We start from the raw sequence: 15,098 nt of genomic DNA on the forward strand, positions 1-15,098 counted from the left end.
AAAGTTAAAAGCAGCTGGAACGACAGCTGTTCAAAGCTGAACACTTACATCAGCCAGAAGACAGAGTGAGTCCTCCATCTCTCTGAAGGAGGCCATCGTGGTGAGCACAGATGCAGCAGCAGTGTGGATGTGTCCACTCTCACAGTGTCTCTCTTTCAAGTTTGTCCTCACATTCTCAAAAAAAGAACATGTCTATGCAGATGCCCAGAGCCTAACAACACACCCGCTATAAAAAATTTTTGCACCACCAGAGAGAGAGCAGGAAGAACCAGTCTCAACAAGAGACACACACACCTGATTTCCTGTAACTGCAGAGGGGAGGAGCCACCCGAGCAGGTGGGAACAGGAAGAGAAACAGCTGAGCCTCCGTCAGAGCAGCAGGAGGACGGTGGAGCTGAGGCAGGGTGAGTGTTAACACCACATTGTTGTAGTTTTGCTGTCAGAGTCTCTGAGTGTGTTTGTTTGTGTGACTGTAGAGAGAAGAAGAGTCACAGTGAGCTCTGTAGCTGTGATTGGCTCAATAATCACCTTCAATGGACTGAACGCAGAGAACGAGCCGAGGAACCTGACAAACCTGTTTGTGTGTGTGTCTGTGTGTGTGTGTGTGTGTACCTGTTTAGACATGTTTGTGAGGACAAAGAGTTGGTATGCTACTATACTTGTGGGGACTAATAGAGTCCCACAAAATGGCCGTCCTCACGAGTTTGAGGATATTTTTGAGGCTTTTTGGTGTCCTCACTAAAATCTGAAAACAAGTGTCTGTGTGTGTGTCTGTGTGTGTATGTGTCATAAAGAGAGTCGAGTTCACGGTCGCACACTTTCTATCTCAGAGGCTGTATCCCAATTCTATGGAGCCCCTCTGATGACATGGTCCAAAAAATAAATCAATTGTGACCATGAAATGCTAGTTGGTGGGCACGAAACACTTGACCAATAACCGTGATCCTTCCCAGGCCCTTGCAGTTGGTTGACAATAAAATCTATCCCGGCGTCCAGGTCCTGTAAAGCAGCTGGGCTCTCAGTATCCTGTTTAAATGTCTCTCCGTAATAATGGTTCCTTGCATTGCAGGCTTTTCAAAATGCATTGTAGCTCATTCCCAGCCTAAAATAAAACTCAATCATACCGTCTCTGTCCACGGTGTATATGTTTAGCCTACTCTCATGCTTATGTCTCTACGCAGCTGTCCAGGAATTGTATCAATATGATATGCGCACGCTAACTATTTCGTTGCCACAAATGCGTAATTCGTTGCCACGTTAAACCCATTTCGTGCCCACAAATTAGCATTTCGTGCGCACGTTTTACCTATTTCATGCCCTCGAAAATAGTATTTCGAGGGCACGAAATAGTATTTTGTGGCCACAATTTATTTATTTTTGGACCATGTCATCAGAGGGGCACCGTACAATTCAGGTTCTGCAGCCTCAACGGTCCTCAAGGGCCGCGTACTCAAAGACCGCTAAGGCCGGAAGTGCGAGGCTTGTGAAATGGGCGGTCTAGGTCGCGCTGACTAGGTTGCCTAGCAACCATGATACTAACAGCTGGAAACGTTTCACACAGCTTTGTTTGACAGAAATGAAGGAGAAAATATTTTCGTTTGTTTCTACATGAGCTTTGTGTGATTTGATAAGTATCTGAGGCTGAGGCCACAGGATTGTAAAACATGATTGTTGGGCTTCATTTCTGTGCTGAACAGTTATTTTAAGATTAGCTAGTAAATAACAATTAGCTAATGTTGTTCATGAGACTAAAGTCATCTCACTGTGGTAATGTAAATATAATATGGCCAATATTATATGTATTGTCAGATTATTATGATATATTACAACAGTGAGTTTGAACTCTGTGTCAAAGATTCAAGTTGCAGTTATTTATATTTCCTGTCAACTTAAATCTTCACTCAAAGACAAGCATCTGTGACAGTGTGTATACAGATGTATTATATAAGAGACAAATATTGTTCGTTTAATATGTTGGCATCATTACATTTGACTCAATGCTTACATATATGTGTAAAAAGCAAGTGTACGAGCTGTGATAACTGTTTCTGATAGAATGAAGAGTAGACTGATATATTAAATATTCCTTTATTGGGTGAGAAAATCAGACCATGTCATAACTGCTTTAAGTCATACAGAATAGATATCAGAGCCTTAAACAGGCTGACTTCTACTAAATGGGTCAAACTGGGCAGAAAGTCTACAAACACTTAACATCCTTATAGAATATGATGTAACACTATAGATCAACTTACCTCAGAATATATAAAGCATATAAACAGTTACAGCAATATGATGCAACAAACACAGCAGTGCTACTGATCCAAAATACTCACAGCTTCATAGAACTGAAACAAACATTTATTTTTAGCTCCAACTTTAGGTTTCTGAACATTAAACTTGTTGCTGCCTGTAACTTGAAGGCCCTGAGTACTTTCTCCCACACTGAAAACACTGGAATGATCAAATTATTTGAACATTACCTAATAAGACTGATTCAGGACAGACAATTAGTTATGTTAAACTTTTCTAGCAGTCCTTCACAAACAGGGAACAGTCTTCTGTCCACAAACTGGACAGAAGACTGAAAGCAAAGCAACCTACATGGTCCTTACCATCGGTGACCCTGGCTGTTTAGGACTTTATTTTAGCCTCAACCAGCGTTGCCTTCTTCCTGTTTACCCGACGTCATCGGAGCACGCTCACCCAAAGCTGCTTTATTGGTCGCCATGCCGATGGGATACGAGGGGAGGTGGAGCAAATATGAACAACCTACAAATACTGCCTGCTACCACGGATGGACAGACAGTTAAATTAGCTCTCTTAAACAAAAGATCTGTATCAAATAAAACTCATGTTCTTCGGGACTTTTTTGGTACTCATGTACCTGGATGTCATGCTCCTAACTCAGACATGGCTGTGCGCTGGTGAAGTGGCACCCTTGCTGGAACTTTGCCCCTCCGATGCCAGCTTCTTCAGCTACCCCAGCTTAGGAGGGGAGTGGGGTAGCCTCTATCATCAAAGACTGTTTTAAATGCAAACAGATACAAAGTCCTGGTGCTTTTACCTCATTTGAGTCCCAACTTCTGACTTTAAGCTGTCCCGTGGTTCTAATTATAGTCATCTATCGTCCACCTAAATATAATGACTTGATTATTTCGGAATTTTCAGACTTCTTGACATGTTTTATCACTCACTATGAAAGGATTCTTACAGTGGGGGACTTTAATATCCATCTATGTTGTGAGGATAAACCCCTGGTCAAAGATTTCTTAAATGTAACTGATTCCTTAAACTTCACACAATTTGTGTCTGGGCCAACACATAAGGGCCACACCCTAGACCTTGTCTTGGGCTACGGGCTGAATGTATCAATGACTGAAAATTGTGTTTTGCCTATTCTAGACCACTCAGCAATCTTATTTGATACTTTAATCCCTAAATCTCCAGCTTCTGAGAGGGGAAAATTGCCCCTCAGATCATCTCGTTATATTAGCCCCAAAGCATTGCTTGGAGTTAAATTACATCTACCTGATGTGTTGGACCCTATTTTTACCCAGGATGTATGTGTGGACACCTTGACTGCAAATCTTAATAATAAACTTCTTGAACTACCGAACTCTGTTGCTCCCGTAAGGAAGTTGAAATGTCCAAAAAAGGAACCCTATGCCTTGGTTCTGAACTTGAGAAGAGATTGTAGAAAAGCAGAGCGTCACTGGAGATCTTCCAGACTAGAAGTATTTCTCCAGGCTTGGAAGGACTCATTGTCTTCTCTTCAATCAGCGATGTTGACAGCGAAAGCAAATTATTTCTCAAATCTCATCATGAGCCATAAACATAACTCAAAACTCTTATTCAACACAGTGTCGCAGCTTACAGAGAGTAAGTCAACTCTCTGCTGCTCTAATTTGATGGCTCATGACTTTCTTACGTTTTTCAGAGACAGGGCTGCAACACTTAGGAACAGAGATGGGCAGTAACGCGTTACAAGTAACGCGTTTCTGTAATCCGATTACTTTTTCAAGTAACGAGTAAAGTAAGGGATTACTATTGCAAAAACGGTAATTAGATTACCGTTACTTTCCCGTAGGAACGCTGCGTTACTGCGTTACTAAAACCGTGATTTTTTTGCGAGAATGTCTCATGACAGTGACGTAAGCAAGTGCGAAGTTCGTGACAACAGCTGTGTGCAGATCAACAATGGATAATATATCGAGTGCGGGAGAGAGTATGAGCGTGCAGCGTTTAAAGCGTGGAAGTACTGACCTTACTTTGAGTTTGATTCCATAAAAAGTGACAAAAACATTAGCATCCGTTGTGCGTGGGAAGAAAACTTCTTTTTACAGCGAAAAAAAACCCTAAACTTCCGAGCAAGCACCGAGTGCGCAACGACGTAATGGGAAATTCACAGAGAAACCCGCAGATTCTTCCACTGACCGCTGCGGCATACCTGCACCAGGGTAAACCTCCGCCTACCCTACTCCTGCTTTACAGGTGAAAATAGAGCAACAGGACCGCTGAGTCTTTGACTTTATTTATTTTCTGGTGTGTTTTACTTTCATCTATTTGAAAGACTGAGTGTAAACACACCAAAAAAATATTTTATGTGCTGGACTGTGCAGAAAATAGGTTTAAATGTTAAACAAATTTCTTCCAGTCAGAGAATGTTGCATATAATTAAATTTTTGCTTGATGCATAAAGTCAAAAGATTAAAACTAGTAAAACAAGTTTTAAAAAGAGACTTTTCCATTTGATTACATTTTGTATGATCGAATATGTAGAAAAAGTAGAATTGGGCTGAAAGATCTATGACTTTATCACCTCTTCAGGTTGTAAATCATGTTTTTAAAAAGTAACTAGGCAACTAAGTAATTAATTACTTTTGAAAATAAGTAATCAGTAAAGTAATGGGATTACTTTTGGGGGGAAGTAATCAGTAATTAGTTACTGATTACTTTTTTCAAGTAACTTGACCAACACTGCTTAGGAATCAGATTACTCCCTCCTCAAGCTGTTCATTAGACTACTCAGTTGCTTTGCCTGTTGGTGCTGATAAAGTGTTCTGTGACTTCAAGGTTATTTCCCTGTAGAGATGGCATGATACCACTTTTTTTTTATGTCCGATACCGATATCATAAATTTGGATATCTGCCGATACCGATATGAATCCGATATAGTGTATTTTTTGATCAATAAAACTGTTTTTTTTAATATCTTGCTTTTTTTTTTTTTAGAAATCTAATAAACTTAAACCTAATCCATCCTCCCTATTCTGGTATTTTAAATAGTAAGCAACCTAACTAATAGGGCTCTAAAACTCCCAGCAAATAAATAAATAAATAAAAAATAGGGAACCACCCTCCACCTCATGATGCTTAATTGACGTAATCCACTTTAATTTGATGCAGTGTGAAAAAAAATGCACAGAAATAAATTATTTTTCAAGAATAATTAAATATATTCAACATCTTTCTTCAACAGAACTGCAGACTGCACAGATGGTACCTTCCCAAAGGAAAAAGTACTATAGCTTACTAGGGTATATTAGACTTAACAGTTACTATATACAGTAATGGACTTCTATACATTTTACATCAGATTAAAACTTTGGGTGTAAGATTCAGATAATTATTTATTAAAAGCGAGACATTTTAAATGAGAATAAGAAAGAAAAGTATGTCTTTGTGCCCCCCTTTTCCCTGTTAATCCCCTATCGGCCCCCCTGGCTAAACTTTGCTAGATCCACCCCTGCAGAGTTACCAGCCGTCAGCTACATAGAAAAGGATCCTGGTTAGGGATGGGTATTGATAAGATTTTCACGATTCCGATTCCATTTTCGATTCTGTTTAACGATTCGATTCTTTATCGATTCTCTTATCGATTCTCTTATCGATTCTTTTTAAAAAAGGAGAACACTAAGGTCGATTAGCTTAGAACTTTGTTTTATATCTTCTCTTTGAAGAAGATAGAAATTTAGGAGTAACATGGCCTTACAAACCCAACAGTGAGATCTTAAGAGATCCACAGCCTACGGCTCTTCAATGGGGTGTCACAGGATCCCCGGGGAAAAAATTGTAAATGTAAAATAATAAAATAAATATTCTTCTGTAGCAATAACAAAGTATAACATAAATTATTCTGTAGCAATTACACAAGAATATCCAGTAATGTTCTCAACAAGAACCGGTTTTCGATACCCATCCCTACTCCTGGTGTAGAAAGTAATATTAAATAAATTCTAACAACAGCTTATCAAGCTTAAACGTGCTGCTGTTGTTCAGCTGCTGGTTTCCTCTTTCTGGTGCAAAGTGGGCCAAAAACAAACAAGAGAGACGGACTAGCGACAGAAAAGCCGATCAGCTGATCATTGATCAGTTTCATGATTGATGTAGCAGCAGGAGAGGGAGGGAGAGAGAAGAGGCAGTCGCTCCATATATCGGTTGTTAAGCTTAACGCGGGGATGCTTTACAAACATTCAGAGATGAACTTACACACTTGCTTTACTTCTCTCTGGGATAACTTCCTCGGAGATGAAATGCCGGGTTGGTAGCGAGGCTCCAAATACACGCAGCCGCTCTATCACATGACGCATACTGCTGCGACGTGCTACGGTTATGAGCCGAGTTACGCCATGTCGCAAGTTTTTGATATTTAATGGATCGGATTACATTTTTAATTTCTCTCCAATATCCGATCCAGTAATTTCCGTCAGTATTGGACCGATACGTAATATTGGTCCATCTCTATTTCCCTTTCTGGATTAAGGAAGGTTGTAAAAGCAGCTCGATGTACAACCTGTTCTTTGGATCCTCTACCAGCCTGGGCTATAAAGGAACTGTGGTCAGCATTAGGACCCTACAACCTGTTTCTTTTAAATACTTCATTGAGTCTTTCCTGAATGTTTTAAATCAGCTGTGGTAGTACCAATCTTGAAAAAGCCTGGACTGGATGTTGACATGGTCGCAAATAGGGCAGGGTATCGTCACTGAATTCTAGAATCGATTTGATTCCGATTCACAAGGTCCTGAATCAATTCGATCCACGATTCGATTCAATTCGATTTGAATCTGGGAAATTTTGCCTCAGACAGTCAGAAATATTATAATTCAGATCAGTACATTTACATATTTTTGTGTCTATAAAAAGGAAGCTGACACTCGCAAGACTTTATCAAAGGTGTGAGCATCACAGCAGAGGCCTTTGTGTCAAAGTAGCTGAAGATAAAACAGAAAAACATGAAGGTGGTTTTATACAAATATTCTACAGTAGATCAAAAACGAAAGAAAACCATTAATCGACATATGAACATTACCTCTGAAGTTACAGCGGTTTTATTAGAGACACAGCGTTTTGCAATTTGCATAATTTTAAAAAGTTTAAATTTGTTCAGAAGCCTGTTGAACGGCAGAAATTAGGTTTTCTTTTCGGAAGTAAGTAAAAGGAAAAAAACAGCGGCCGACAGCGCTGTAAACAACGGTAGACTTGTGCGTAACAAGCAAGCGAATAATGCAGAAAACAGATTTTTAGACAGGAAACTGTGTGTGTGAGAGAGAGAGAGCGAGAGAGCGAGCTGTGCATGAAGTGTGATTTTATCCTGGTGGAAGCAAAACAGCAAAAGTCAGAGTGAGTTCATGACGATGTTTATGTGAAGCGTAGTTTGGATCTTCTTTTGCTGCTGGTTCAGTCAATATTGTTTGGAGAGAGATAAAACTAACAGCTTTAGAATCAGCGTAAAAAGGACGTAAACACAAAGCTCGGAGCCGCCGAAACATCAGAATCAGCGAGCTGTCGGCTTTCAGCCCCGACCGTGTCCGTGCCATCGGGTGAGAAAGGCGACATCTCACTGATTCTGATGTGTCGGCGGCTCTGAGCTTTGTGTTTACGTCTTTGTGCAGAATCCGTGTTCCTGCTCTCATTTACTGTTTCAGCTGTTTGGTGGTTGTTAAAGTTTTGTGAGGTTTAACCTGAGATTCTGGCGTTGGTGCAAAATGCAGCTGCTCGCATTTTAACAAGAACTGGGAAATTTGAGCACATTACCCCTGTTCTGAGATCTCTTCACTGGCTACCTTGTCAGGTTCGAGCAGATTTTAAGGTCCTGCTGCTCACCTACAAGGCTTTAAACGGATTGGCACCTTCATACCTCTCCGACCTTTTACACCTTTATGTTCCATCTCGTGCTCTCCGATCTCAGGACTCTGGTCTTCTAAAAGTTCTTAGAGCCAGAAAAAAGACAATTGGAGAGCTTTTTCTTTTCATGCCCCGTTTCTGTGGAACAACCTCCCACAAGATATTCGGCAGGCTGCTCTGTGGAGGTTTTTAAAACCAAGTTGAAGACACATTTGTTCACCCGATCCTACATGTCTTAATTCTATGGCTTTTAGTTTTTACATTTTTATTGTTTTTAACTTGTATTGTGTCTTTTACCTGTATTGCTATGTATCGCTTTTATTTTATTTATCTCTTTAGTTGTACAGCACTTTGTTTGAAAGCGCTTTATAAATAAAGTTATTATTATTATTATTATTACAAGGTCCACATTTACGGGAACATCTGCTACAGATATGGGAGAATATTTGATTTCTATTGTAGACAGAAGCCACGGGTGTGTTCAGTCAAACGTTTAGAATAAACTTTGGTCTATAAATGTGTTTCATGATTTATTTTTAACTCCAACTGCTTATTTGTACTATGCTTTCATTTCAGAGCGCAATGAGAAATAAAAAGGATATTTTCAATAAAACTGTCACGATCCTGGGTCTGTGACTCAGTGTTTTCTGTTTTGTATTGTTAATCTTTGATTTCATGATGTATCTTTGTTTATTCTTACGTTTTGGTTCTGTGTTTTGTTGTACCTCTAAGTTCAGTCTTTGTATTTCCTGCTTTGTTGTGAAGGTCCGTGTCTCATGTCAGTGTGTTTAGTTTGCGTTTCCTCTGTCTCGTCTTGTCAATCACTCCCAGATGTGTCCTCCTTCTGTGTCTCATTCCCTCGTTATCCCTCTGTGTATTTAAGCCTTGTGTTTGCCTCTGTTAGTTGCTGGTTTGTCTGTGTATCTGTCAGGGTCCTGGGTCTCCTGATCTAGTGGTTTCAGTTCTTTGTGATTTTTGTGTTATGTCAGTTTAGTTTGTGAGTTATTCTATGCTTCCTAGGTTTTGATTCCCTGCCCCCCTTGTTTCTCTGTGCACTCTGTTCTGTGTTTAGTCTTCTCTGTCCATTTGTTCCGCCCTGTGTTGTTGCCTTCTGTGTCTCCCTCTGTGTAACTGTCTATATAGTGATGTGTTGTGGTGCTTTGCTCCCACCCCTTGTGTTCCGTGTTTTCGTCTTCCCTTCGTGTAATTCTTCATATTCGTGTACTATTAGTTTTTAGGTTTTTGCTTAGTTTCCATGCTCACCTTCGCCATTTCTGTTTGTATCACCATGTGATGAATAAACTCACTTGCATCTGAGCTGCCTGCATAAAGGGTCCTTTGATAATTTACACACGGCTCGCAAACCGTGACAAAAACATTGGAAAAATTGGGCTGTTCTAAAACGTTTGACGGGTAGTGTATATATTTAGTTTATATATTTTCTTTATTTATAATAGTTTGTTTTATATTGTAGCAAAGTGTTACTTGGATACTTCTCTATGTGCTTCTTCATGTGCAATTTTGTTGCATTCTGAGCCTAAGAAATTTATTGGTGGTAGTGATGAACTGCTGTTAGAATCAAGTTAAATTCTGATAAATCAGACAATTACCTCTCCAGCTGTTGTTACAGTCTTTGTTTATCGGGTCCTTACAGGGTAAAAGATGACGACACCTAAAGAAATCCTTCTGGGGACTTTGAAGGATTTGGGACGTGATGACTTTGAAGAATTTAAGTGGCATCTGAAGAATGGGTCTGTAGAAGGTTTACCAGCAATCCCAGAGAGTGAACTGGAGAATGCAGAGAGGACGGACATAGTGGATCTGATGTTTGATACCTACTCTATCAACACTTTTGAAGTCACTAAAAATCTTTTGGGGAGGATAAACAGGAATGATCTGTTGGAGAATTTAAATAAAACCATCCCAGAACCCACAGGTAAGTCAGGGAATGACTAAACAAAAAACACATAAACAATAAAAACATTAGTTAACATTACACAGGTGCCATTAAAATCTATATAAATAATAAATCCAAAACACTTGCCAACACTTTCAGGAGTGAGAGACTGCAGAAAGCCAACAGTTTGTGTTTTATGCATCTGCACAAATAACCTCCTGTGTACACACATGAATATCTGCTCTTTGGGTTGGTTTGATTAAAATGGGACCAGCAGCAGGTTTTCTGCCCATTTTACAGATTTATATTGTGAGATTGGTTTTAGAGCTGTTTTATCAACATAAATGAGGCGACAACAACAGTTTGGGACACGTCACAAATATGATCAAAGTGCTTTCTCTTAAATCTATTTACCAGTTGAAGGTAAAGTTAAAAAAATGGCTGCCATTTCTTTCTGCTGTTTGGAGACCCAAACAAAAAAATGCCCACACAGTAAATGCTTTTTATTATGGTTGATAAACAGGACACTAAGGTGATTGGTCAAAGGTTGGAGGAAAGCCACAGTTCTCCTTATATGACTAAAATCCACCATTTCAGCTCATGTTTTTTCTTCTGCAGCTTTCTTGGAGATTCCACTTCAGCCTTCTGCTGGCAACGCTCCCGTTACCAAGCTTCCCTTAGGTAGTGTCATTAGAAGACATAGCATACATTTACACTGCTATGCAGATGACACCCAGCTCCATCTGTCCATGAAGCCAGATAACACACACCAATGAGTTAAACTGCAGGAATGTCTTAAAGACACAAAGACCTGGATGGCCGCTAACTTTCTGCTTCTTAATACAGATAAAACTGAGGTTATTGTACTCGGCCCTGAAAATCTTAGAAATATGGTATCTAAGCAGATTCTTACTCTGGATGGCATTACCTTGGCCTCCAGTAACACTGTGAGGAACCTTGGAGTCATTTTTGACCAGGACATGTCCTTCAACGCACATATTAAACAAACATGTAAGACTGCTTTCTTCCATTTGTGCAACATCTCTAAAGTTAGAAATATCCTGTCTCAGAGAGACTCTGAAAAACTAGTTCATGCATTTATTACTTCCAGGCTGGACGACTGTAATTCATTATTATCAGGATGTCCAAAAAACTCGCTGAAAAGCCTTCAGCTAATCCAAAATGCTGCAGCAAGAGTCCTGACAGGGACTAGAAAGAGAGAGCAGATTTCTCCTGTTTTGGCTTCCCTTCATTGGCTTCCTGTTAAATCCAGAATTCAAAATCCTGCTCCTCACATACAAGGTCTTAAATAATCAGGCCCCATCTTATCTTAATGACCTTGTAGTACCATATCCCCCTATTAGAGTACTTCGCTCTCGCTCTGCAGGCCTACTTGTTGTTCACAGGGTATTTAAAAGTAGAATGGGAGGCAGAGCCTTCAGTTTTCAGGACCCAAAAAGATATTTGTTTTTTTTTTCTGTTGTATTATTGTAGGTTCTTTATCTTACAATATAAAGCACATTGGGGTGACTGTTGTTGTTATTTGGAGGAATTAAAAAAAAACTTTTATACTTGAAATTCTTTCATTTATTCTACATATTTATTCATCACTGGCTCCATATTGTTGTTTATGTAATATGTGAAATGTTGCTAGTATTGATTTGGTGCTGTATAAATAAACACAATTAAATCGAATGTGTCTCTATAAAACCTGCCCTCAGTTATAACCCAAGTGTCAGGGCTCAATGGCTCATGAAAAGGAATGGAGTCAAGCACAGAACCAAAAAACGGAGGCTGAGTGACTTTTAACAGAAATGTATTTTACTAGATTTCTTGACGGAGAAAGCTGAATCACGGCTAAATTCAACAGCAAGCGAGGTATTATGAGAAGTGCAGAGCTGAGGCCAGAACATAAGCTGAGGCAGGTCAAAGGAACAACAGGGGCAGAATCGGGCGAATAGAAACTATCCAGGATCACTGGAACAAAGGAGATAATAATCAGAGTGGTCCACAGTGTAGTGAATGAGTCCAAGATTTAAAAACTAAGAGGTGTTACGTGGCTGCAGGTGGAGATCAGCTGGAGGAGGAGATGAATTAAATCTGGGTACAGAGTGAGATGTGGGTGCACAGGGAGGCAGGCAGCTGAGGATGGCAGTTTGCAAGAGTGAGTTTTCCCAGCAGTGGCAGGGCAGAATCCTGAGGCGTGACTTATGGCGAGAGTTGGAAGATGTATCCAGGTGCCGACTAGGGAACAGGAAAAGAGGGTTACGCGAAACAAGCTGAGGAGCACAAGACAAAATGTGAGGCAGAGAACTGACTGTGCTAAGCACACAATCTGGAGAAGGTTCATTGTGAGTGCTGCTCATAGATACTGCCGGAGTAATTGGCAACAGGTGAGGAGCAGGGAGGAGTGAGAAGGGCTCCACCCAGGCGAGGAGAGCTGATGCTGTGGAAAGTTACTCAGACTCACTCGGATCATGACACCAAGAGTCCAGTGAACTGAACACATAACCACAGTAACCAGAATGCAGTTTTCTCATTTGTGTCATTTGCTGTTTATTCATGCAGAGATTCTCACTGAGTGTCAGCTCAAACTCAAGTCAGACCTGAAGCAGAAGTTCCAGTGTGTGCTCGAGGGGATTTCTACAACAGAAAACCCGACCCTCCTGAGTCAGATCTACACAGAGCTCTACATCACAGGGGGAGGGACTGCAGAGGTCAATGATGAACATGAGGTCAGACAGATTGAAACAGCATCCAGGAAACCAGACAGACCAGAAACAACCATCAGACAAGAAGACATCTTTAAACTCCCACCTGGAAGAGATAAACCAATCAGAACAGTGCTGACAATGGGAGTGGCTGGCATTGGGAAAACAGTCCTAACACAGAAGTTCACCCTGGACTGGGCTGAAGACAAAGCCAACCAGGACATCCAGTTCATGTTTCCATTCACTTTCAGAGAGCTGAATCTGCTGAAAGAGGAAAAGTTCAGCTTGGTGGAACTTGTTCATCACATCTTTACTGAAACCAAAAAAGCAGGAATCTACATCTTTGAAGACTTCCAGGTTGTGTTCATCTTTGATGGTCTGGATGAGTGTCGACCTCCTCTGAACTTCCACAAAACTACAATCCTGACTGACCCTAGAAAGTCCACCTCAGTGGATGTGCTGCTGATAAACCTCATTAGGGGGAAACTGCTTCCCTCTGCTCGCCTCTGGATAACCACACGACCTGCAGCAGCCAATCAGATCCCTCCTGACTGTGTTGGCGTGGTGACAGAGGTCAGAGGGTTCACTGACCCACAGAAGGAGGAGTACTTCAGGAAGAGATTCAGAGATTCGGAGCAGGCCAGCAGCATCATCTCCCACATCAAGACATCACGAAGCCTCCACATCATGTGCCACATCCCAGTCTTCTGCTGGATCACTGCTACAGTTCTGGAGTTTGTCATGAAGAACAAAGAGAGCAAAGATCTGCCTAAGACTCTCACAGAGCTCTACCTACGCCTTGTGCTATTTCACCTAAAAACGAAGGACATCAAGTATGATGGAGGAGCTGAGACGGAGTCGTGCAGGAAGATCATTGAGTCTCTGGGAAAACTGGCCTTTGATCAGCTGCAGAAAGGAAACCTGATCTTCTATAAATCAGACCTGACAGAGTGTGGCATCGATATCAGAGCAGCCTCAGTGTACTCAGGAGTGTTCACACAGATCTTTAAAGCTGATGAGTGCCACATGTTCAACAACGTTGTTTACTGTTTCATCCATCTGAGCATTCAGGAGTTCTTTGCTGCTCTTCATGTCTATCTGACCTTCATCAACTCTGGAGTCAACCTGCTTAAGAAACAATCTCCTCTCTTTAAAATCTTCCAGAAAACACTTACTGTAAAAGACTTCTACCAGAGTGCTGTGGACAAAGCCTTAGAGAGTCCAAATGGCCACCTGGACTTGTTCCTCCGCTTCCTCCTGGGTCTTTCACTGCAGACCAATCAGGATCTCCTATGCATGCTGACACAGACAGGAAGTAGCTCACAGACCAATCAGGAAACAGTTCACTACATCAAGAAGAAGCTCAGTGGGAAACTGTCTGCAGAGAAAAGCATCAACCTGTTCCACTGTCTGAATGAACTGGATGATCGTTCTCTAGTGGAGGAGATCCAACAGTCCCTGAGATCAGGACGTCTCTCCACAGATCAACTGTCTCCTGCTCAGTGGTCGGCTCTGGTCTTCATCTTACTGTCATCAGATCTGGATGAGTTCGACCTGGAGAAATACTCCCGTTCAGAGAAGGCATTTTTGAAGCTGCTGCCAGTGGTCAAAGCATCCAAGAAAGTGCTGTAAGTGAATCTATGAACAAATATGTTTAATAATGCTAGATGAATAAAAGAATATGTCTCCATTGGTATTCTTCCTCAGGCTGAGAGATTGTAAACTCTCAAAAAGAAGCTTTGAAGCTTTGTCTGAAATTCTCAGCTCCCCATCCAATCATCTGAGAGAGCTGGACCTGAGCTCGAACTACCTGCAGGATTCAGAATTGGATTTGCTGTGTGTTGGACTAAAGAGTCCTGACTGTAAACTTGAAACTCTCAGGTAAGGATACAGACGTTTTGACACTTTTTGACTCTTAAATCTGTAAGTTTATCTTGATGCGGACGTTCAAAGTCAGCACAATTTTCCTTTTAAGTTCCTGAGTTTATATTTTTGACTGTCAGGTTGTCTGGACAGATGTTTTTATTTTATTTTATTTTTTTACTTGTCCCTAAAGTCAGAACTAAACCCACATGTAGATGACTTTCTGTTACTGGAGCAGCCTTCCTGAAGACAGCAGTGTGTTTTCATGCTTTTAAAGCCAAACTCACCTTTCTGACCTGGCTTTCATTTATTATCTATTTTTGTTTGTTTATTATATATTTATTTCTACTGTTTAACTACTGCTCACATCTGTTATCCTCCTTTTTAATTGTTCATTTCTTTTTACCCAGTGTTTCTATATTGCACTTTGTATTTGTCATCTATATTTATCATGCACTACTTTGCTCATTTATTGTTTGCTTTTAATGTTATTAAATTC

General features: G+C 40.6%; 1 protein-coding gene across 1 annotated transcript; it reads left to right on the top strand.

Moving 5' to 3' along the window:
- The first annotated feature begins 9,790 nt into the window (after positions 1-9,790).
- Positions 9,791-14,368, top strand: LOC146548125 (NLR family CARD domain-containing protein 3-like). Its single transcript, XM_085266227.1, has 2 exons — positions 9,791-10,064; positions 12,594-14,368. Exons 1-2 carry the CDS (start codon positions 9,791-9,793, stop codon positions 14,366-14,368), a joined length of 2,049 nt encoding a protein of 682 aa, XP_085122353.1.
- Positions 14,369-15,098: the final 730 nt, after the last annotated feature.

Source organism: Mchenga conophoros, linkage group LG23 (assembly GCF_057382185.1).
Source record: "Mchenga conophoros isolate Kocher_MC1m ecotype Shallow Benthic linkage group LG23, M_conophoros_male_GT1.1, whole genome shotgun sequence".
Classification (NCBI taxonomy): Eukaryota; Metazoa; Chordata; class Actinopteri; order Cichliformes; family Cichlidae; genus Mchenga; species Mchenga conophoros.

Bases quoted from the DNA above. Each gene is read 5' to 3' on its own strand.
- LOC146548125 (XM_085266227.1), top strand. From the start codon at position 9,791: ATGACGACACCTAAAGAAATCCTTCTGGGGACTTTGAAGGATTTGGGA. The intron at 10,065-12,593 runs GTAAGTCAGGGA...TTATTCATGCAG, and splicing joins AACCATCCCAGAACCCACAG to AGATTCTCACTGAGTGTCAG.